Source organism: Populus trichocarpa, chromosome 16 (genome assembly GCF_000002775.5).
Source record: "Populus trichocarpa isolate Nisqually-1 chromosome 16, P.trichocarpa_v4.1, whole genome shotgun sequence".
Classification (NCBI taxonomy): Eukaryota; Viridiplantae; Streptophyta; class Magnoliopsida; order Malpighiales; family Salicaceae; genus Populus; species Populus trichocarpa.
In genome coordinates this window covers 13,343,541-13,367,789 of record NC_037300.2, presented here as the reverse complement: position 1 = coordinate 13,367,789, position 24,249 = coordinate 13,343,541, and the positions used below count along the sequence as shown (strand labels likewise).

Below are 24,249 nucleotides of genomic sequence, written 5' to 3'. Positions count from 1 at the left end.
ATGGTGATGTTGACAAATATAAAGCACAATTGGTAACTAAAAATTATAAACAAGTGTACGGTGTCAATTATAAAAAACTTTTCCATGGTTACAAGGCATGATACAATAAGATTGATTATTACTTTGGTAACTCAAAACTCAAAGCCTATCTTTCAGTTAGATATAACATCATTTTTTATGAATTGAGACTTTAAAAAACATGCCTCTTTTTTTTTTTTTATCAATCTTCTAGTTATGTGAAATTTGGTAATGAGTATAAGTTGAAAAAGGTTCTAATAAGCTGATGAAAGCTCCAATAGATTAGTACAATCATATAAATATTTAATTTTTTAAGGTAATATTTAAAGTTGTCTATATCAACATACACTTTTTATTAAAATAGAAGAATGAGAAAAAATGCATTGATGATTTGATTTACACTAGTAATGATAAGTTCATATTTGAATGATTGAGTTTGAAATATCTGATCTTGAAAAGTTACATTAATTAGTCGATTTTAAAAAGGTTCAGTCAAATATTACAATATTTATTTATAAAAAAAAATGTTAAATATTATACAAGTTTCAAATAAAAAATTGCAATTTGATGAGCATATCAATTGAGTTTGGTTTGAAACTAAATAGAAAAAATAAAGGAAAGAAGGTTAATGTTACAAACAGATTGTAGGGAGTTTGATATATATGACAAGAAGGCCAAATATAATGTGTTTGGTAAGTCTTGTCAATGGATACATAGAGAATCTAACAAAACATTACCAGAAAATTAAAGAATCTTGACAGAATATTCTATCAGTATTTATGAAAAATTCCTTTGATATTATAAATCACCAATAGAATTGTTGACAGAATACCGTCTTTGAAAAGTTGTTCATCTGTGTTTTTATTCTGTCGGTATTATTAATCACCGATGAAATTGCCAACAGAATATTTCATCAAAGATTTCAGTTCTTACCGCTCATTTTTTATCAGCAATTTCATTGGCAATTTGACACGTTTGAAATTGTTGATGGAAAATCCATCAGCATTTTTGTTTTTCTTTTAAAAAAAACTAAAGGCAAGCAAAGAGCTTAATTTCTTTGATCATGTATAAGAGAAACAAATGATTATGATACAAAATAACATATGATGCCTTTCGGGCCATGAGCCCAATGATATAATAAGACTGGAAAAGGAAACAAGTAAAAGTTTCAAAAAGACAAATTTCATAGTTAAGAATGGTGTGTTATATTCCTTTATGTTGTACCATCTCAATCGTAATTACTAGATGCATCTTCCCTGCAACAACAAAGAGAACAAGTAATAAATGTTGAAGTCTGAATTCAGACCACTGAATATTACAAGGAAATACTCACGGATGATGTTATACACTAGTACCTTGAATTCTATGATATTGATGAAAAAATAAGAAAACCTAATAGAAATTTAAGTTTAACTCTAAGAAATGAACTCACTTTTTGTGGAGGGCCAGTATAATAACCACTGTTATTAAACCCGGCTCGGCTCAGCGGGTCGACCCGGGACTCGGGCGAACCCGGACGAGACCCGGTTTTTTTTTTTTTTTTTTTCAAATGTGGGATTTGAAACCCATTAGTATATATACTATATGTTTCCAAGAAAAAAGTCATGTTTTTTCAATGTGGGATAAAAAACATTTTGGTTTAAGTGGGATTTGAAACCCATTAGTATATATACTCTATGTTCCCAACAAAAAAATCATGTTTTTTCAATGTGGGATAAAAAACCTTTTGGTTTAAATACTTCAACTTAAAAGGATAACATATTATCTTTTCAATGTGGGATTTGAAACCCTTTCATATATATACTCTATGTTCCCATGAAAAAAGTTAGGTTTTTTCAATGTGGGATTTGAAACCCATTAGTATATATACTTTAGGTTTCCAATGAAAAAGTTATGTTTTTTCAACGTGGGATAAAAAACTTTTTTAGTTTAAATACTTTAACTTAAAAGCTTAACATAATATCTTTTTAATGTGGGATAAATTTTTTTTTAAAATATTCTTTTAAACTTCATAATATGTATAATCTATATTTACATGGATTTTTTCATATGAAATATTAAAACTTTAATTTTTTTTAATTTTTTCGGGTTAATCCGGATTGACCCGGGTTGACCCATGAAACCCGGGACCCGGCCCCTTGGCCAGGTCAACCCCCGGGCCGGGTTTAATAACTTATGATAATAACAGTTATGGAGCTACACTCCATATCGATCATAGAATGACTGGACTTCTAAATCTCGACTCTTTGATAAATAAAAAAAAAAAAATCATAATAAGATTTATACTCCTCTAATAGTAGTTCCAAAAGACTTTTGATTCGAATGAAAGGCAATAAAACTTTTTTGATCAATAACTGGACTTCATAATGATGAGCCTATAAATTTCAAGAGAGGATGAACTAGTTCAACTAGTGATATAAGGTAAGAGGGTGTCCATTTCAAGAGGATCGACAAGTAATATCATAAGACTTGGTTTTGAATAATAGCAGATATATAAAAAATTTACAAGGAGATTTAACAAATGATATTCAATCAGTGAATCTCAAAGCTAATATTGCAACATAGTCATGAATGAAACACATCTTTCTTAGGCCTTTACCACCACCAACCAAGACACCATTGCCATTGCAGGGTAATCAACAAGCTACAACTAGCAGCAATTGTTTGCTCTGTTACATGCAGTATGTAAACATGCTTCCTTGTATATATCACTTGAAAGACAAAATTTTAGTATCTTAGACATTAAAAGATGTTAAAAACAAAAATTATAGAATGCCTTAAGAAAGATAATTCAATGAGATCCACTTCAAAATAGGGCAGGAACATTTGCTGCTTAAGCAATCAAGGATGAGCCAATCTTATCCCACAACGCTACCATTTATGTAGTTGGGGGGCAAGATATACAATTCCTTTTGCACTCAGTGCATTTGAAAGCTTAGGGTTCTCGGACGCATGAACAAAACCAGGTTAAACGGCATCAACATATTCTATCGCTGCCATCTAGGAAGCACAAATCACAACTTTTCAAAAAAATTACAAGGGAAATGAAATCCATCTTTCCTTATAACTAATAAAAAAAAAGGTTCAAACATAGCATAATTAGGTAAAATGTGTTGTAACCCAATTTTCGCCCATTGGTTTTTAATTTAATTTTTACGGGGATTAAAATGTAAAATTCAAAAAAAGGGTGATTTGTCAGCTTGTACGGAAACTAGGGACTACAATGTGATTTTGTCATTCTATCCTTATCTTCAAGATAATGATAGTTGTCTGCTTTGGAATTCGATTCTAATTCAAACTTCAAAAAAGGAGAATGAGTTTGATTGAGACTTTACTTCTCGCAAGCGATGTGATTCTTACACTATAAATACTAATCTCAGTGTATGCAGAAAGGAGGAGGACGATTAGAGAGAAACCCTAAAAGAAGAGACCCCAAGAGAAGGTCATTACCAGAAACCCTAAAAGAGAGAAACATAAAAAAAAGGGGGTGGCAAACCCTATACTAGCCGCCGCCCCCCTCAACCTTTTTTTTTAGCCCAGTCTCCCTCGACTTCGCCTCAAGCAGCCGCACGCCTAGGTAAGTTTCCTTCCTTCCTTCCTTGCTAAAATAATTAACTGGTTATTGTTGCATGCATGCATGAATTTTTTACGCATGGCTGGGCTAGATCCAGCCCAAAAAGAAAAAAAAGAGTGGGCTGGGTCTGGGCTTTAGGCCTAGCCAACCCAAATTGTGTTTGCTAAGGGTGTGTTTGGCAAAACACACCCTTATGCCTTGGCCATAATTTTTATACCCATTCTAATTTGATATTTGACCAAACGAACACCTTTTCAATAACAGAAAAATCCAAAAATATTTGGGGCCTTCGTTGATTTATTTGTGGGCCTCTCGCACTTTGTTTTATTTTTTTTCTTTGTGTTTGTTTTTTTTGTAGATGTGCTGAATCTGTGAACTATTACTGTTAAATGCAAATATGTCGTGCAATATTTTTTTTACTTTCATCTAAAAAGGGCAAATAATAATAAAGGATAAACAAGAAAAAAATGACATAGAAAATTTCTTCTTCAAATTTATTTTTTGCAAAAATATTCACTGACGCCAGAGTCAGGAGTATCGTATTTTTTGGATTTGTGCGATATTTACCAATGTCAAAGTTGGAAATATTCGTAGGAATTGTTCATTGATGCCAGAGTCAGGAACATGAAAGGAAGAATAAAAAAAAGGGAAAAAGAAGAACAAATTCTTAGCAATTTTAGACAAAACCAGCAATGCAGTCTGTCTTAGATAGGGCGTTTAAGGGGTGATAGCATCTTTCCTTTTGCGTAACCAGTTCCGTACTATAGAATCTCTGTTGACCAGTTAGGGTTTCTAGTGACCATAATACTAGGTGGCGACTCCTTGAACAAGACATTTTCCCTTAAAAAAACAAGATGTCAGATATCTGTTCCTTTTTCCAATCGAGATGATTTTTAATCGGTCGCCGTGATATCCAGGTGTGACAAAATGGATCGTAACAAAGTAAGACAATGTTTGAGACTATGACAAGAGTGTTTTTCAAAGTACTTTTTGCTTAAAAATATATTAGAATAATATTTATTTTATTTTTTTAATTTTATTTTTAATATAAACACTAAAAACACACTCTTACAATCTATATAAAAATCAACCTCGAGCTTCCCTATATTTTCCTGATTAAAACAAAACAAACACACCAAATAAACATCATAAAAGTATGAGAGCAAAATGAACGCTTATTGAATTTCATTTTTTTTTTTGGGAGGCGGCATAGACTTCGAAAGTGAAACCAACAAGAATAACAATGAGATTGATATTGAAAGAAAGTTGTTCCATCTCTTTATCTTTCTATTCTTGAACGACATTGAGATTGATATCAAAAGAAGATAGATAATCAAATCGATAAAGAATAAATATTCAAGAAATTAAATAAGAAAAAGAATAATGAATATAAAGAAATCACCAAAGCCTCTTATTCTTTCTCTTTTAAGTTTCACTTCTTTAAGAGATTTGACAAGAATGGAATGATTGAGATCATCCATTGTAAAAGTAAACAACATGTTATTGATAAATTCATTAAGGCTCTCAAATTAGAGTTGTTTGTGAAGCACACATCAAGTAAATGTTTGTGAAGCACAAACATTTACTTGATGTTTGCACTTAAGAATATCTTATTTAAAAGAGAATCCCTCATTTTTTAAGCTAAGTGTTTAAAAACATGAGTTTAAAAGGGAGATTGTGGAGATAAAAGAAGGATTCCTAATTGAGTTTGGAAAATGTTTCCTAGTCTAAAAGGATTTATGTTTAGAATTCTTATTAAACTAGTTTAAAAAGGATTTTTTAGGACATCATCATTGACATTGTCTTTGGAAAACTGATCAAAAAGCCGTTAGAGTTTTTTTTTCAAATCTTGTTTTTGACATTACCACGTCATTATATGGCATGTAACCATGACACACATGGATCGGGACGTGATCTACCCGTTACTGCAGGCACTCTTGCCCAACTGAACCTTCCAGTAACTCATCAACCAGGTAAAAGTCCTTACTTAAGTCATGTTTGCAACCCAGGAGCAAAATCAGACCTTGCCACCTCAAAAAGTCTTAACACCTATAGTAGCACACTTGAGCTCAGCACCATCACCATTTGTCGCTCCTAACGCCCATAGACAATTGCATTACCAGGAGGAGTCTAGGAAAAATGACCTTCAAAAGAGTATTTTAGACTAACAGTGTAGTCTCGAACTGACATGACTCTCCAGTGGGACTCCTAAGCCTCACAAGAGATTTATCTCGGATCTCCCACCTCTTTAGTGTAATCTTGGACTGGTACGACTCTCCAGTAGGGATCTTGAGCCTCATGAAATCTCTAGGGATTGATCTCAGACCTCCCACCTCTCCAGTGCAGTTAAAACTAACATGACTCTTTAGTGAGACTTCCAGGCCTCATACAATTTCCAGGGATAATCTCGGATCTCCCACTATTAGGTACGATCACTCTCTAGTGGGGGTGAGGTTTCATGCCCCATACCATCGCCAGGGAGGCCACTCTCTAAAAATAATAATTCTCTAATAAGGAGCTCTCAAGTTGCTATTACAATGTTAGTGAGGTTATAAGCATTTCACACTCCATTGACCACTTTTTAGTGGGGGGCTCTCACACCCCCATTCCATTTATAAAGATGACACATACCCCCCCCCAACACTCTAATACAACCACTCTTTAGTAGGAGGTTTCCAAGCCCCACGTCATTGCCATAAAGGCCACAAGCCTCCCACTCTTAAGTGGTAAGCTCCTAAGCCACACCCTTGCCAAGAAAGTTATAGGCCTCCCACTATAGTGTGATCTCTTTTCAGTTGGGGATTCTAAGCCTCAAGCCATTAACTAAGAGGCCACAAACCTCCTTTTCTCCAGTAGGATCTCGAATCGGTACATGGCTTTCAGACCTCATACTATCATAGGGAATGACTTTCTAAGGGATATTCCCAACCTTTTAATTTTTTAGTATAGACTCATCCTTCATAGATTTCTTCAGCCTCTTAGAATTGTTTCTAAGTTTGTGCATGGAACCTTGGCCTTTTAGAATTTTCATTTAAGCATGGCTTCTCCTCCATGTGTTCCCCAAGCCTTTCAGAATTTTTTCTAAGTATAGGTGTGGAACCCTTACCCTTTTAGAATTTTTTTCTAAACATGGCTTCTCTTTTATGGGTTCTCCTCAACCCTTTAGAAATTTTTCTAAGCATGGATGTGAAATCCTCAACCATTTAGAATTTTTTTTTTCTACATATGGCTTCTCCTTGACATGATCCCCTTTTGCCTCATATAAGTTTTCTAAATATAAGTTCCTACTCTTTGGGTTCCCTTCCCTCAGCCTCCTAGAAAAATTTTCCAAGTATAAGCTCCTTCTGCATGGGTTCCTTCATGATTTCCCTCTACATACTTAGAAATCTTTTTCAATATGGTGCACGCCACTAAATACATGTTCTCCGGTAAATTATCCTGGGGTTTTCACCCCTCTTCTCATACAAGAAAAAGAATCAACAACTCGTTTAAGATATCAAGTGATTAAGTCTTCAGTATTTTATATGCAAAAACAAGATCAAGTGATTAACCGATTTATCTACCTAAATGAGCAAATTAGAATTTTTTTAATACATCATCACTTCTTCTTTTTTCCATTTCTCTACACGCCTTTTTCTCTCCTTTGTTGACCTGTAAACACAATCATGGAAGGAGATGAATTTTTTTTTTTTTTAGAAGCCAACATCAAAGGTTTCAAAGAAGGCAACTGAGCTTTTACATTTTAGATTTGGTTAATTAATTTAAAATAACAAATGTAGAATTGACTAATTGAAATCTTAGTGTATTTGATAATATGGTTACAATGCTTTTTCAAAACATTTTTACTACAATCTCGTTTGGAAGTAATATAGCAAAATATATTTAATTTAAAAAAAAATATTAGATTTATTTTTTAAAATATTTTTTCAATAATCTTAAAATACTGGTATTAAAAAAATATAAAAATACAATCATTTTAATAAATTTTCTTTTTAAAGTTTTTTTCAGGTATATTTTAAATTTCATAGTTGATTCTTGATTGTAAATTTTAATTAATCACGATGACTGTCCTCTGACGCATACCTCACGACCGTTGTTTTTTCAAAGGCCACGTTTTGCACAAAAGCATCCATGGACACTACCAGCTGCACTGCAAGTCCCGTGAGGCATTTCTTTGCAAAAGGGCCCTCCCTGTTTTAACCATATTTGGCTTCTAACGCTTCCTCTGATGGAATGAAAAAAATGAGAGTATGGGAATGAAAAAAGAAAAAAGAAAACAAGAGGAAAGTACATACGCCATGGATGGTGACCATGCGAGCTCCGAATTCAACACCGATGGTGAGATCATGAACGGGATGGAATCTTTTATCAGTGAATTTCAAGAGCAGGTATGATTTCCCTACACCTAAATTGAAAAGCACAATTCATTTTTCTAAAATAAAAGAAAAAGAAAAAATCGAAAAGCAAGAAGAGAAGGATGCCCGTTTGGCTACGCATTAGAAGTTGCGTTTTTTTTAAAAATTATTTACTATACATGGTCCCACAGTCAAATCGCGTGCGGAATGCAGGAAGATGAAAAGCATAAAAATATTGCTTTCGGGAAATTCAACCATGATACACTGTTCACTGAACAGTATATCATGTCACCTCCACTGTTCACTGAATAGTGGAGGCATGTGTCCACTGTTCAGTGAGCAGGGGAGGCATACTCCACTGTTCACTGAACAGTGGAGTATGTGAACAGTGCAAGGATTGCACTGTTCACGTGAAATTCTTTTTTTTTTTTTTTTTTAGTGTGTTAATTTTTTTAATATTTTTTTTAAAAAAACACTAGTATAAAGTAAATTAAATTCACTCGCACTGTAATATCAATTTTATACCTGATAATATTTTATCTACGCTCAAAAAATTATGAAAACTGTAGTTTTTATCGGATGAATTTTGTATGTAATGAAATTATAAATAGTTTAATGGAATAATAAAAAGTATTTTTTATAAAGTATTTTTTATTTCATGATGTAATAGGAGTAATTAATTCTACAATATTTAAATTGAAAACCATTAATATTAATATATATTTTTAAATTATTTTATAACCTCAATTTCAAAAGCATTCTTAACCAAACATATTAAACTAATTTTTCTTCAACCTCAATTTCAAACACAGTTTTAACCAAACACCTATTTTTTCAAACCAACCTCAACTAAAAATACCTTTTATAAAATAATTTTTTTCAAACTATAACTACAACATCTACCACAATATCAAACACACTCTAAATGCTCCACCCATAAATGCCTACTCCACACCACATTCGCTCACCTTTCATTAATGCACGTCCTTTCAATCTATGACTCTCCCCCCTGTTTACCATAGTTATTAAACCCGGCCCGGAGGTTGACCCGGCCAAGGGGCTGGGTCCCGGGTTTTAGGGGTCAACCCGGGTCAACTCGGGTCAACCCGGATTAACCCGGAAAAATTAAAAAAAAATAAAATTTTAATATTTCATATGAAAAAATCCATGTAAATATAGATTATACATATTATGAAGTTTAAAAGAATATTTTAAAAAGTTTTTTATCCCACATTAAAAAGATATTATGTTAAGCTTTTAAGTTAAAGTATTTAAACTAAAAAAGTTTTTTATCCCACATTGAAAAAACATAACTTTTTTCATGGGAACATGGAGTATATATATGAAAGGGCTTCAAATCCCACATTGAAAAGATACTATGTTATCCTTTTAAGTTGAAGTATTTAAACCAAAAGGTTTTTTATCCCACATTGAAAAGACATGGTTTTTTTCATGGGAACATAGTGTATATATATATGAAAGGGCTTCAAACCCCACATTGAAAAAATATTATGTTATCCTTTTAAGTTGAAGTATTTAAACCAAAAGGTTTTTTATCCCACATTGAAAAAACATGATTTTTTTCTTGGGAACATAGAGTATATATACTAATGTGTTTCAAATCCCACATTTGAAAAAAAAAAAAAAAAAAAAAACCGGGTCTCGTCCGGGTTTGCCCGGGTCGCCCGGGTCCCGAGTCAACCCACCGGGTCGCCCGGGTTTGGCCGGGCTGTTACCACAGCCGGTCTTTTGTTAAACCCGGACCGGTCCAGCCACCGGGTCGACCGGGTCCCGGGTCGACCCGCCGGGCCGGGCCGGGTTTAATAACTATGCTGTTTACTGTCTTCTTTTTATTGAAGTCTTCTCCTCGTTTTCTCCCCACTTTCTGTCCCCATCTCTGCTGTAGAGATAAGGTTGCAGACATGGCGACGATACATTGGCTTTTGGGATTACCTTATCTCCGTGTCAAATAAAATCTAAATTCATCATTTCATTGTTTCACACGGTTATATTGGTCCTTTCTTTTTAATATTTTGTGGGATGTAATTGTAGTTCCCAGAAAACTGGATATGAGAGGTGAAGCACATAAATTTAAAGTGAAAAAACCCCCCTATTAAATAAATTTAAAACGACAATTTGAAGCATTAAAGGATGAAATAGAAATGAAGAAATATTTAAGGATTGAAATTGTAAGAAACCACAAAATAGGGATGAAAAAAACAAACTGTCCTAGGTGCCATCATTTGCTCACAAAGAAAAAAAACTCAAAAAACCGTCACTGCCAGCTCCACTGCTAAAAGAAGATGCCTTTCTCACTGTTGTCATTTTGAAAGAAAGACTACCCTTTTTATTTATTTAGGCACGACATGCCACATGTTAATTGGCACTATAAAAGACATCCAGCGTTCCCCTCAAAGACTACTTCTAAAACCAGCAAGACCTGCATAATATAGAAATTTAGCTATTTTTCTCTGTTTAAATCTTCAAGTAATATTGTGTTTTTGTGATTATGGCTACTGGGCAAGCACCAAGCAACCCCGTTCCTGCTATGAGAACATACCCGCCAGTGGAGCAGCCAGTGGTGTTAATAGGGCCACAGTACCTGGCACAGTACCCTGTTGAACTCGCCATCTCCACAAAGCTATGGAGTCTTGGAGAAAATGATTTTAAGGTGTCTGACATTAATGGTACCCTCATCTTCCAAGTCAAGAGTAAACTCTTAAGCTTGCATGATCGTCGTTTTCTGAAAGATGCAGCTGGTAACATCCTTGTCAATCTCAGGCAGAAGGTATGCTTAATTGATCATTTCATTTGTTTTCTTCTTCTTCAATGATATGGCTTGCTGCGTGTTATCCTTTTCTCCAGATAATGACCATGCATCGAAGGTGGGAAGCTTTTAGAGGAGAAAGCAAGGAGGAGAAAGACTTGCTTTTCACAGCCAAGAAATCAAAGCTGTTCCAATTCAAGACTGAGTTAGACATATTCTTGGGTAATAACAAAGGAGAGGTCCCTGATTTCAAGGTGAAAGGAGGCTACAGCGAGAGTTCCTGCTCTGTACTTCTTGGAGATTCCAATACCATGCTTGCACAAGTAAGTTTGACGCTCTCATTCAGTTTTTAGTCCTAAGTCAACAACTATTTAATAGGTAATTATTATTTAACTAGATTTGTGGCTGGTGGAACAAAAACAAATTCCATATAAAAAAATATAATGACAAGAAAAGAAATTCAAGATACGAGTTATTGGTTAAATTAATAATTTTAAAAAATATAACAATAATAAATAAACAAAAAAAATAATAATGAAAAAAAGTTAATAAAAATAGTTTTGAGCTAGCTTGGATATGAAACAAGCCGATACTATAGGTAAAATTGAAAAACGATTAAGAAACAACAAACATTTACTGGGATAACCTGTAAATTTCATAAACAGGTAATCTCATAAAAAATATATATATATAAAAAAATTAAAAATTAATTTTTAATAAATTAAATAAGAATATGATAACTCTTAAAAACATAAGAAAAAATCAGATATAGTTCAATATTTAGTAAAAAAAATTAAAGATGAAAATTAAAAAAAAAATAAGATTTAAAAAAGGTTAAAAAAAAACTATTTGAGCCCATCCATATCAAGTTGCAAAATCTCTAACCTAGTAGTGGTGATATTAGGATGATTATGTTCAAAACAGATTAAATAAAATCATGAAACTCAATTATTAAACAACTTAATATTAAAAAATAAAAATAAACAAAATAATTTAACAAACAATAGAAAAAAAATATGAGACAACCCAAGTTAACCTATAAACTCACAATCATGAAAATCGTGAAATTCTTTAACTGAGTTTAATCAAGAAAACCTTAATTTCTAATCAATTAAATTTTGAATGGTGAAATCATGAAGAATATATCAATTTTAAAAACTTGTCAAAAAAAAACATAGCAATAAAAAAAATAAAGATCAAATTTCATAGAAAAAAAACCATGAAGGATAATTGTTTAGAAAACAAACAACCCAAAAAATGATCGGAACCTAATATAAAGGAAAGGGAAAAAATTATAAAAAAATAATTTTCAATAAATCAAATGTTGAACAATAAAATTGAAATAATTTAATTTAAAAAATAGACAAAAAAAAACATTAATTCATGTTAACCTTTGAAACTGGTGACTCTAGTTGTGAAATCGAGACTAACCTCATAGCAATAAAAAAAAATATGAGTTAACCCGGGTTAACCCCCAAATCCCGCGATCATATGATTAGGATCAAGATAACCCAGTGAAAGTAAAGAAAACAAAAAAGGGGTAGAAATATAAATTTCAAATAAATTAAATATTAAATGATGAAATTGAAATAAATTGATTTGAAAAAAGAATTTAGAGAAAAAAAAGTTAACTCATCTTAACTTTTAATTAGTAACTTTGGTAATGAACCTAAAACTAATCTAGAAGGCATATCATAAAAAATAATAAAGTAAAATTCTAAAAAAAGAGGTTTAAAATAAAAATAAAAAACATTATATTTTTAAAAAGGAAACAAACAAACCAAGCTAGCATGAGTAAACCTTCTAAACACTGTTTAATATCTAAAACTTACAATCCATGAAATCCTTGATTCGGGTTCAATTAAGAAGTTTAATCTCCAATTAATTTAATCTTGAAAGATAAAATCATGAAATAATTATCAATTTAAAAAACTTAACAAAGGAAAAAAGATAGCAATAAAAATAAAATAAAAATTATAATAAAAGAATGAGGAAAAAATTTAAAAGAAAAAAAAATAAAAGGAGGGTGAAATGAAAAAAACATTTGTAATTCCATGGCCTATTTAAAATAAAAAAGATAGTAATTAAAAAGAATTAGGAAAAACAAATGCATAGAGGGCGTTAAGACCTTTTAAACGTCACTCCAGAGTACAGTGTTTGGTGGCCAGACGACCTCATACACGTTGCCCACACAATGCAAGGGTCATTCACATGTGCCAACAAATTTTTTTAATTACATTTAATTAATGTAAATGACAACAATGCCCTTGAATAGCATTGGAATTTATAATAAAACTAATGTGAAATGACAAAAAAAAAATCCTTATAAGAGAGATATGTTGATTTTGTTATCAAGGATAATAAAATAAGTATACTATTATGAAAAAATTAAAAAGATAAAAAGCCCTTAATAATAGGCATTATATTTTTTTTATTATAGGGTTAAATTAGTAATTTTATTGTACACAAAATAGAAATGACCTGTCTAACTTCGTAAAATTTATAAAAGACAATTGTATCACTGTGAAAAGACTACATAACCTTTAATGCTTAATTCAATGTTTTTTTTTTCTTATCAAGGGTAATTTTATACTTATACTATATAATGAATAGTGTTTTGAGTCTTAGTGATCGGTAACTTTTGAAAGAGAATTATTTTTTGTTAATTCAATAATTATAGCTTTAAATAGTATCAAAAGACCATTGCTAAGAAACATTAAATATAGTGGTTAGCATGTAATAGACTTTTAATTTCAATTATTGTTCTTTTATTTATGATGCTATAGTTTTTAACCTCGACTCGGGACAAGTCATAGATCTCTAGGTCAATTAAATTCTTTTGTTTTTTTCTTAAAAAAATGATGTTATTTTAAAAAAAAAAACTAAAAAGAAAAAAGATCAACGAGTTTTGACTAGGTTTTACTTGGAGTGACATGGTCGCGGGTTAGCCTGGGTTTTTGAAAAGATTACACTAGATCAATTATCCCTCTAGTTTTAGAGGGAATCCTGGCCCGACCTAGACCCTAGATCACATATTAACTTAAGAAGTTAGGTTTTAAAATAGTGCACCATACAAGTTTTTTAAAATATTTTCACATAAGATATACTATTTTATGTTTTTCAATTTACCTTTTTGTACTTTCATAACATAGTTAAACGATTAATAAGAACAATAATATTGTTTGAGAATTTGTTTTATTCACACCCGCACTTAGAATATTCGAGTTTTACATTTTGGTTAATTTGGAACTTGTTGCTCAACCCTTTATTTATTGCAAATTGAAAGGCTTCTAATTGGTTAATATATCCTATTTTAATCAAGAAATTTATCTTCATAAGAGCTCATACTAATATTGTTTTTATCACATAAATGCAGATGCATAGAAAACATTCTCTCGCAAGTGCTATTTTGGATACAGACAGTTTTGGAGTGACTGTGTATCCTAATGTTGATTATGCCTTCATAACAGCTCTTGTGGTGATTCTTGATGAGATCAATGCAGATCGCAGTGCCGAAGATTAAATACAACTTTTATTTTATTACGAGAGAAATGTCCAAATAAATACAATGTATGTCTTATGGCTTTTTTCTAATGTAAAATGCATGTTGTGTATGAAATAAAGTGTAAAATATATTATGTTTGTTAAGTTTTATAATCATTTATAGGATATATTTTGAATTCTAATCAAACTCAAAAATTAATAGATAAATTTGAAATAAATGATCTTTCGATGAACTTCAAATTGTTTGGAATATTTTCAAGATGCAAAACCCAATAATTAATAACTTAATTATTTTGAAATTAATGACATTTTTTTCTTAATTTTTTTTTTTTTTTTATAAGAGACAACTTTGTAAGTAGAGAAATAGAGACCCACAAGGATATATTGGCATGGCTGTATTCTGTGTTGGTTTAATGGTATGTTATATATTATTTAGTTATTGGATTAATTCTGATGATAGGAAGGAGAATTTTAAGAGTTGTTAAGTTCGAGTCTTATTATTTGTATTTAGACATATCGATGATATACCACTTAATTAAATTCATGCATAATACACTTTTTAGCTGTTGAATTGGCTTGGGCGCTAAAAACATTATTCAGTTGGAGTTACTTGGTTGGAGTGTTGTTATTAAGACATGATAATCTATACAGAAATAAATTAAAATAATTATAAACTTAATTTTTAATAAAATTAATATTACAAACTTAATTCTTAATAAAATTAATATCAGAAATAAACGATGAATTCATTATTTTACTATTTTAATGCATTGAGAGAAGGTGAACAATGAATTTGCACTCTTTTAGTTTTTGTTAACTAGAAAGTTGGTTCATGTGGGTCAACATAAAAAAAATTTAACAAAAAATAGAATGTCCATGCATTATTAATGTGTTTTCTAGAAACAAGAAAAATTCATAACCTTAGTTATGGACCCGACTGAATTCAATAAGATAAGCATCGTGTGAAGCCTTGTGGCAACCTTTGACTCATCTAACACAAACAAAACCTGATTTTCAGTCATTTTCTTACAAAAAAAAAAAAAAAACTAAAAGACATCCTAGTAACTTTAATAAATCCATTAATAACTTCAAAGTAGCCTTCAATCTTCTAAAATAGGAAAAAAAAACCAAGAAAAATTCTAGAGGCTTGACCAACATTTTTCTACCAAGATAAAGGGTTAAGAACACTATAATGGAACATCTTAGTAAATGGAAACCAAGAAACCAGTAACAGCTATTTGGGTGGTGGAATTATGGGCAATTGATCTACAAATGTGAATGAAATGGAATCTTGAATCCAAACGTAAAACCTTAAGAAATAAGGATAAAAAATTAAATCTACTCAATTTATTAATTGAGCAAGCAATATCAGACATTATGCAATTTATAACATACATTAGATTTTTAATTATTCAAAAATATTTCAATTGGTTTATTCTCTTATCTCTATTTTTGGACAAATATACACTTATATCAATTGGTATTTTTACAGTGCTATTGTCATTTTTAGAGAATTTCTTGATAATTTTCTCAACATAATAAAATTAGAACAATATAAATCCATTATATTTCTTAGAAGTTTTTATTCTTAATATGATATTTGCAACACTTAGTCTTTCATGTCAAGCTTTTTAATTAACATTTTTCTAGTAAACTTAATCATGTGATCATTGCTGTCTAAAATTAACATATCATCTACATATAAACATATAATAACATAACTTTTATCTGTGTTTCTCACATAAATACATTTATCTACTTCATTGATTTTAAACTCATTTGACAACATAACATTGTCAAACTTTTCTTGACATTGTATAAGTGCTTAATTCAAATCATATAATAATTTAACAAGCTTATAGACTTTCTTTTCTTATTCATTGACGACAAACCTCTTGGCTTATATTCCATGTAAACCTTCTAGGTCATCATTTAAAAAAGCTATTTTTACATCCATTTGATGTGTTTCAAGCTTTTTAATAGTTGCAATGACTATTAACATTTGTATGAAAGCTATTTTGACACGGGTGAAAATGTGTCGATAATTCATACCTGCTTGTTTTCTAAAACCTTTAACAACAAGTTTAATTTTATATTTATCAATAGTACAATCAATTTTCATCTTTCTTTTAAAGATCCACATATACTGCTTTTCTACAAACATACCACTCTTAAAGAGTATACATTTATCACTCTAAAAAGCCATCTTAAAATCATTTTTGCATAACAATGAGCCATGCATTAAAATCTTCCTAATACCAGTAACATGCAATACATTGTTGAAGGTGAGAAACTTTTCAGAGATCATCTTCGATATAACCTGTCCAACACTCAGTACCTTAGAGGTTAATGAGTTTCTCATGTATGTGTTTTCTCTATCCACTTTTTTGTAAATGGAAAACATTCTCTTCTCACCACATACATGTCTTGTATAACTAGTGTCAACCTACCACTACTCAAGATTGTTAATGAGGTTGGCTTTGGAAACAACACAAGATAAGTTAATTTTTGAAACTTTATTAGTAAGGTGATCAACCTCATTGATATTGGCTCGAGCAATTCTTTTTGTAGGGATTCCTTGTTTACCCTTATTCATACAATATTTGGTTGCATGTGCAATCTTGTTGCAAATAAAGCACTTGTCATTGATCTTCTTGGCAATTCTTTTATCTTTCACAACAAGCTTCTTTTGATTTTTGTTGTGGAATTTTACCACTTGTTTCACAACATTTGCTTTTAGGACACTAGAAGAGTTGATTCTCTTTTTGGATAATTTAATGTCATCTTTTATCCTCAATCTTAAAATGAAGTCTTTAATTCTTATTTCATTGCATTTATATTTAAAATAGTTCTTGAAGTCTTTCCAAGATGATAACAATTTTTCAATGGTTGCAACCACTTAGAATGACTTACTTAGAGACATACCTTCAATATGTATATCATGTAAGATTAGTTAAAACTTTTGAATTTGTCTTATTACGTTTCTTGAATAAACCATCTTGAAATCTAGAAATTTACCGAATATGAGTTTCATCATACCAGCATCTTCAAATTCGTACTTTTTTATCTAAAGCTTCCTATAATACCGATTATGAGTTTCTTTAACTTTTAAAATTCACTATAAGGGGTAGTGAAGGAAGAGTTTCTAACTTAAATTTTTCAGATTTTACACATTATTTCTCACCTCATTTTTAGTGTTTTTCTTCTTCTTTTTATGCTTTGATTTTTCTCTTAAATAAGAATTAATTCTCACCATTATCAATCTTTAATTAGCCATTATAAATCAAGAATTAAATCTAGAAAAATCAAGGATTTGTTTAGTAGAAAAACCAAGGATTTTTTTAGATTAATTTCTTATTCACCTATAATTTATTTAATTAAAATAAATTCCCAACATATATTTCTATTTAATCTCATATTTATTTGAAGTTGACGTGCATTACGTTGTAAGAAAATATAGCAAGCTTTTTTCACTTTTTTAACATATTTTGAATTATGTTCATTTGAAAATTTAAATTTAATAAAAATATTAAATACATATAATTTTCATTAATTTTTTACTAACTTAGAAATATTAGATTTTATACTTAGTTCAAATTCTAATAAAATATGAAAGAAATAACGTAATGGTTAACAAATATAATTTTAGTCAAGTTACAAACGAAGCTTTCTTCAAAGCACTTTAACATGCTAATCAAGACTAAAATTTATTCTATAGATAACAACTTTGTATGAACTCAAAGTTTGTATGAACTCCTTTTCCATCTCTAGCATTTTTATTTATTCATAATATATTTTTCAGTGAAAAATTAATTAAATATGTTTATTAGATATAATTTTTTGAAATAGAAAAAAAACTTATCTTGCTTAAATTGAAAATAATAAAAATAAACAATATATACTTCTAATTTTTATAGTTTAGAATTTAAAAACAACTATTTTGATGTTTTATGTATATATATATTGAAATTTTATTTTGGAATCAATTAAAAGTGATTTTATCACTTCCATCTAGGAATAAGAATATTTTCTTTTACTTTTTTCTCTCTTACCTACTCTCTTGTAATATAGAAATGGCTAGTTAATATATAACATGGTTTATTTATAGTGATTAAGATATTTGTTTTTAAATAGTTCTATATATCAAAAAAATTATTTTAAATTATCAATTAAATCGAGAATATTGAAAGACACACCTAAAAAAACATATAATAAAAAAAAAATCATATAGATCAATGTTTCTAGAGCAATAACAAATTAAAACATCTTATCATCATCCTGTATAAGAAAATTGATGTAAAATGAAATTTAAATTTAAATTTTGTCATCATTATCCTCGGTCGCATCAAGAATTACCACAAGAACTATTATAAAAGCATAATCAACATTTGGGCACACCGTTACTTGAAAATCGTCTTTCCACTTTATCGTGGATTTAAGATTGTGTTGCTGATGCATCTGCATTTAATAAGCAACACATTAGAACTATTTTCGAATACATCTTCGTATCTCATTCTGACAAGAGGGGGGGGGGGGGGGGGAGCATTTCAAGAATTATTATTAAAGCTCCAAAATCAAAATTGGTTTCGAGCTTACTTGTGCAACAATGGTGTTGGAATTTCCAAGATATATAGTGCATGAACTATCGATAAAAGCTCCTTCGATCCTAAAATCAGGAACGCTTTCTGTCGTGTTAGAAGGTAGGAATACATGTAACTTGCTCGAGACTAATTGGAATAGTGATGACTGCTTGACTGAGAAAAGTAAATCTTTCTGCTCTATGCTCTCTCCTCTGAAAACCTCCCACCTTCCATGTGCAGTCATTAGCTAGAAATATAAGACGAAATGCATAATTAATCCTCTAATATGGATAGTAAATGAAATTATCAACAACATTAATGGAAACAAAGAATATTGAACGAGAAAACCCCACATCCTATATATATAAAGCACCCATAAACAACAAGCAATATAAAAATCAAATAACAGAACCGATCGAGAGAACAAACAAGCCTACCTTATGTTTAAGAGAAACAAGAATGTTACCATATGCGTCTTGCAAATATCGTATATCACGAACTGTTGCGATCTTGCTTTTGACTTGGAAAATGAGATTTCCATCTTCATCAGTAACCTTACAATCATTCATTCCAAGACTAAGTGTTTTCTGCATCATTTCTAGGTCTACGGGGTGCTGTGTCACGAACTCTTGCCCTATAACCATCACTGGGCTCTCAAGTGTCGCATTAGCTGCCATTTCCCCTGGAGCTGGCTCGGGATGTTGCCCGGTAGCCATGATCATGCACTCAAACAAGGTGGTATAAGCAGCATGGTGAATCGTGTGGTATTTTTTATTTATAGTGTGTGTAAATTAGGAGATATTTATGGATGCCTATATATAAATGTGGTGGACAAGGTCTTATAGTGAGCGATTGACAACAAAATCTATTTGTATCACAGCTGGTAACAGGTGCTGTTCCTTCCTAAATATACAAAAAAGTTCTAAGTATTGATGAGTATATCCCTTTTTTCTTCTTATCCAAATTGGGTCTTGCTGTGATTTTTGTATTAATTTAGTGTTAATTTTGATAGAAAATGATAAACTCCTTAACTTAATTTATTGTTTTAGTCAGTGTATCATAAATGTTACAATTTACCATTTCAATGCTATAAATTTATTGAAATTGCCGGTTATACAATGCATTAAAAGTTTTATATATTTTCTCTATAACAAAAATGTTTTATAATATAGTTTACGGGAAAATGCTAGATAAGCTTAATCTTAATACCTTTATTAGACTTGATCATTTATTGTTGAGTTGTGTTAAAAAAATAATAAAAGTTAAATATTCAAATAAAAATAAAGAATATTAAATAAATACAACAAATAATTTTTATTTTATATGGTGATTTTTTAAGTGTTTACGATAAATTCTAAACAAGAAAAATATGAATTGATTAGAAATATTAAATTGTGAATGGAATTTTGTGATTGATGCATTCAATTAATCTTTTCATTCCATAATTCTGGTTAATTATAGTATAAATACATAAATGGCTTAAACTATCATTATTTAATGGAGTGAATCTCTCATAAAAGTCATTAGATCTTTACTTACCAATTTAATTTTTTAATAAATTTTCAGAATGTGCTTTGTACGAAGAGAAAGGGGAAATTCTTATATTTTTTCACAATATTCCTTTGCATGATATTTGAAAGAGAAAAAAAATTAAGGAGGGTAACATTTAACCTCTCAGGGTTAAGTACTGTTACTCTCCACACATGTAGGGTAAAACTTACCCTCCAATTAAATGCAATATGGAATTTATTTTTTTTATATAATTTATCTATGCATGGGCCCATCTTTCATCATTTATTATTATATTCTTAATTTTTAATTTATCCATTTTAAAGTGAGAGACTCATTAGTATTATTTATAAATCTAAATTACTAAGTGGGTTCTCATTATAATCCTTAGTTCTCTTCACTATTACCAAACATCTTCAACAATTTAATTCTTAAGACTTTTTACAACCTTAAAACTTCTTCTTTAAATATTATCCCTTTAACGTTTTCTTTTTTCTTTTTAGATTTTTAATCTAATGCTAAATGCATCCGTAGTCTTAAATCAATTTTTTTTTGTTAAAATTAAAGCATCAAAATAAATATAGTTATGAAACTTGACCCGACCTGACATGTTAATACAGGTCTCAGACGACCAGGACCTTGGCCTGGTCTTAAACCACAAAAAACTGAAAGATGCAATTGGCCTAGTCAAACCTGGATGACCCGCCGAGTCAACCCAAAACCTAGATGAGAGTGAATTTTTTTAACATTTTTATTTTTTTATAAATTAAAAAAATATAAAATTAATTTATGAATACTTAGCTTTACATTTGTTTTTATAACTTACATCTATATAGATTGTTTTTTAATTTTTTAATATGATTTGATATATATATACTTCTACATGAGTCTAAACTTCGTGCCTCGTATTTGTTTTTTATAGTCTACGTACATATGAATTTTGTTCTTATAATAATCAAGGAATATATTAAAATAGTCATTTAGAGGATGAACAAAGTAGAATAACAAGAAGTTATTTGTTACAGAACCTGGAGATTGCTAAAAACAAAGTAAAAGTTGAAAAAAAAAACATAAAAAATACTCAAGTAATTGTTAAATAGTAAGTCACTAAGAATCTAAATTTTATCAATCTGTATGCCTCCTATCCACTTACTATTGTTGTTCGTCCACCTCTGGATATCGTCTGAATTTCTGGTAAGGTCATTACATGTGTAGCTAAAGTTTAAGCCATAATTTTTTTCAACCAGGTCGACAATCAATGCAATGTTAAAGTAAAACACGCTTTCCAGTCTAGTTGAATTTCCTTGAAAATCAAATTATTCCTAGTTAGCCAAATACTCCCAGCAACACCGAAAGAGAGAAGATTCCACGTTTTCCTTTTAAATTTGCACTTAGCCATTGTATGTCTTTGGAAAAGTAGCTCATTGAAAGTCTTCGGGACACACCAAGAGATACCCCAACCAATAAATGAATTTTAACAAAAAATTCCAAGCAAACTTGCATTAAAGTAACAAATGGTCCGAAGTCTCTAAATCATCCGCACAAAAAGGACTACAAGGTTTCAACTATATTTTTTCTTTTTTTGGTTTTTCTTGATATTATGTATTTTTTTTATAAATAAAAAACATAAGGGTTAGAAGAAAATGTTTGTTATGGCATTATAACTTACTTTACAAATTATTTTTTGCTTGAAAAGACATTAAATTAATGTTTTTAAGGTGTTTTTGGATGATTTTAATGATATCAAATATATAAAATGAAATAAAAAAAAATATTATTTTTAGGTATTTTCAATTGAAAAACATCTTGTACTACAATACCAAACACACTTCATAAGAGGTTTCAAGCATGCACATATCAATATCTCATTAAATTAAATTAAAAAAAAAAAAACTAAAAAAAAAAAGAGGTTTTACTATACCCCATATCACTATTCATTACAATAGTGATTTGATAAAATTGCCCATGGCCCAAAAAACCTTTAAATTAGGCGTTGGGGGCAAGATAATATTTTCACCGTGATGTAATTGTCTTTAATAATTTGTGCAAGGTTGGGTTAGTAATTTTTTTTTTATCTTTGTATAGAGAAATTACTAATTTAACCCTAGAATAAAAAAAATAGAATGTCATTCAATTAAGGGCATTATGGTCTTTTCATTTTTTTAAATAGTAAAATTACTTTGTCGTCCGTAAAGACAAAATCAATATAACTCTTTCATAAAGGTTTTTTTGTCATTTTATACTGATTTTATTGCTAATGTGAAAGTTACTCAAGGGCATTATTGTATTTTACCATATATAAATATTATTAAAAAAACTTGTTGGCATGTGAGTAGCACGCGTCATCGAGTGGACTGCCCTTGCGTCATTCATGCAGTGTGTGCGAGATTGTTATGTCACCAAACACCGTTTGTTGTGGTTATGTTTGAAAGGTCTCGACAACCCCTCCGTGATGAAGCGGTGCGTGTGCCTAACACTCTCCTGATTTAGTGTTGATCACCATTTTTTTTTTATTCTTCTCTCTATTCTCCTCGAATTCCATGCTAGACCCTTTAAAGTTTTATATCAGCCCTTTTAATTTTCTTTTCCTTTTACATTTGGTCCCTGTCAGTTTGATTACTATTTTTTATTTTGAATAATTTATGAAATTACAAATATTTTTTTAATTCCACCCCCTTTTATTTTTATTCTTTCAAATTTAGTCTTTATTTTTTTTATTGCTATTTGTTTTGTTTGAGATTATTTTTTAGATTTTTTTACAGTTTCATCCTCATTGGGTTTTTTTTCCTATCAAATTTGATCCTCATTCTTTTTATTGCTATCTTTTTTTGCTTTGGCAAGTTTTTTAAATTGATATTTTTTTTTTATGATTTCATCATTTAAAATTAAATTAGTTGGGAATTAAGCTTCTTAATTGAACTTCAATCAATGATTTCATAGGTTGTGAGTTTTAGATATTAGACTAAGTTTAAGAGATTCAATAGTGTTTGCTTGTTTTTTCTCTTTCTATTGGGTTATCTTGATCTTGTGTCCATGATCACAGGGTTAACGGGTTCACCTAAGTTGACTTATATTTGTTTTTATTGTTTTTTAATTAAATATTTTTCATTTTCGTCATTCAACAATGAGTTGTTCAATAATTGAGCTTCATGATTTTATTCAGTTTGCTTTCAGACGTGGTTACTCTCGTGTCACGACTAGGTCTGAGATTTTACATCTTGACCCAGGTGGGTTTGTATCGAGTTTTTTTACCTTTTTTTTCATTATTTTTTTCTTTATTTTCATCTTTAAACATTTTATTTGCTAGAAATTGAGCTCCAACGTTTTCTTTTCTTTTTGTCTTCTATGGAATTATCATGTTCTCATTTGATTTATTAGAAATTGATCTTCAAACTTTTTCCCCGCTTTTCTTTTTATGAGATTATCTCAATTTATGCTCATGGGCGCAAAGTTTGCGAGTTAACCTAGTTTAACTGGGTTTTTTTTGTTGCTTTTTTGAAATTAATTTTTTTTAATTTTGCCTTTCAATATTGGATTGTTTAATAATTCGAAAGGATTCAAGTCGGGTTCTTTTTATCTTTTTTTATTGTCATTTTCTTTTTCAGTTTATTTAATGTCGTTATATTTTTTTATATTATTTAAATTACCAATTGAATCAATAACCCAACTTTTATAAAAAAAAAATTTCTTAGCATTAATTTTTACATTTAAAAAAAAATTTAGTCGGCTCCATGGTGGAGCGCATGCCACAAATCTAGTTGCATACCAAAAGGTCAAATGATGCGGTAATCTAACAAAGCAGCCGAATAAATATTGATGGAGGTATTATGAGCTCTTATCTATCGTCGTAAAGGAGGAGATAGGTGCAACTACGACGGATTAATCTAACTAAATCTAAAAAACACAAGGATATATAGAAGTTTTAAATAGGTAGGTTGCAGT

General features: G+C 30.2%; 2 protein-coding genes across 2 annotated transcripts; one reads left to right on the top strand and one right to left on the bottom strand.

The window, feature by feature from the left end:
* The first annotated feature begins 10,307 nt into the window (after positions 1-10,307).
* On the top strand, positions 10,308-14,362 carry LOC7460415 (protein LURP-one-related 15). The gene is made up of 3 exons (XM_002323615.4): positions 10,308-10,735; positions 10,813-11,037; positions 14,091-14,362. Exons 1-3 carry the CDS (start codon positions 10,457-10,459, stop codon positions 14,235-14,237), a joined length of 651 nt encoding a protein of 216 aa, XP_002323651.3. The 5' UTR covers positions 10,308-10,456; the 3' UTR covers positions 14,238-14,362.
* A 4,147-nt stretch (positions 14,363-18,509) lies between these two features.
* LOC7460414 (protein LURP-one-related 10) lies at positions 18,510-19,568 on the bottom strand. The gene is made up of 3 exons (XM_002323004.3): positions 19,236-19,568; positions 18,815-19,045; positions 18,510-18,676 (listed from the first exon to the last, which is right to left on the bottom strand). Exons 1-3 carry the CDS (start codon positions 19,518-19,520, stop codon positions 18,533-18,535), a joined length of 660 nt encoding a protein of 219 aa, XP_002323040.3. The 5' UTR covers positions 19,521-19,568; the 3' UTR covers positions 18,510-18,532.
* Positions 19,569-24,249: the final 4,681 nt, after the last annotated feature.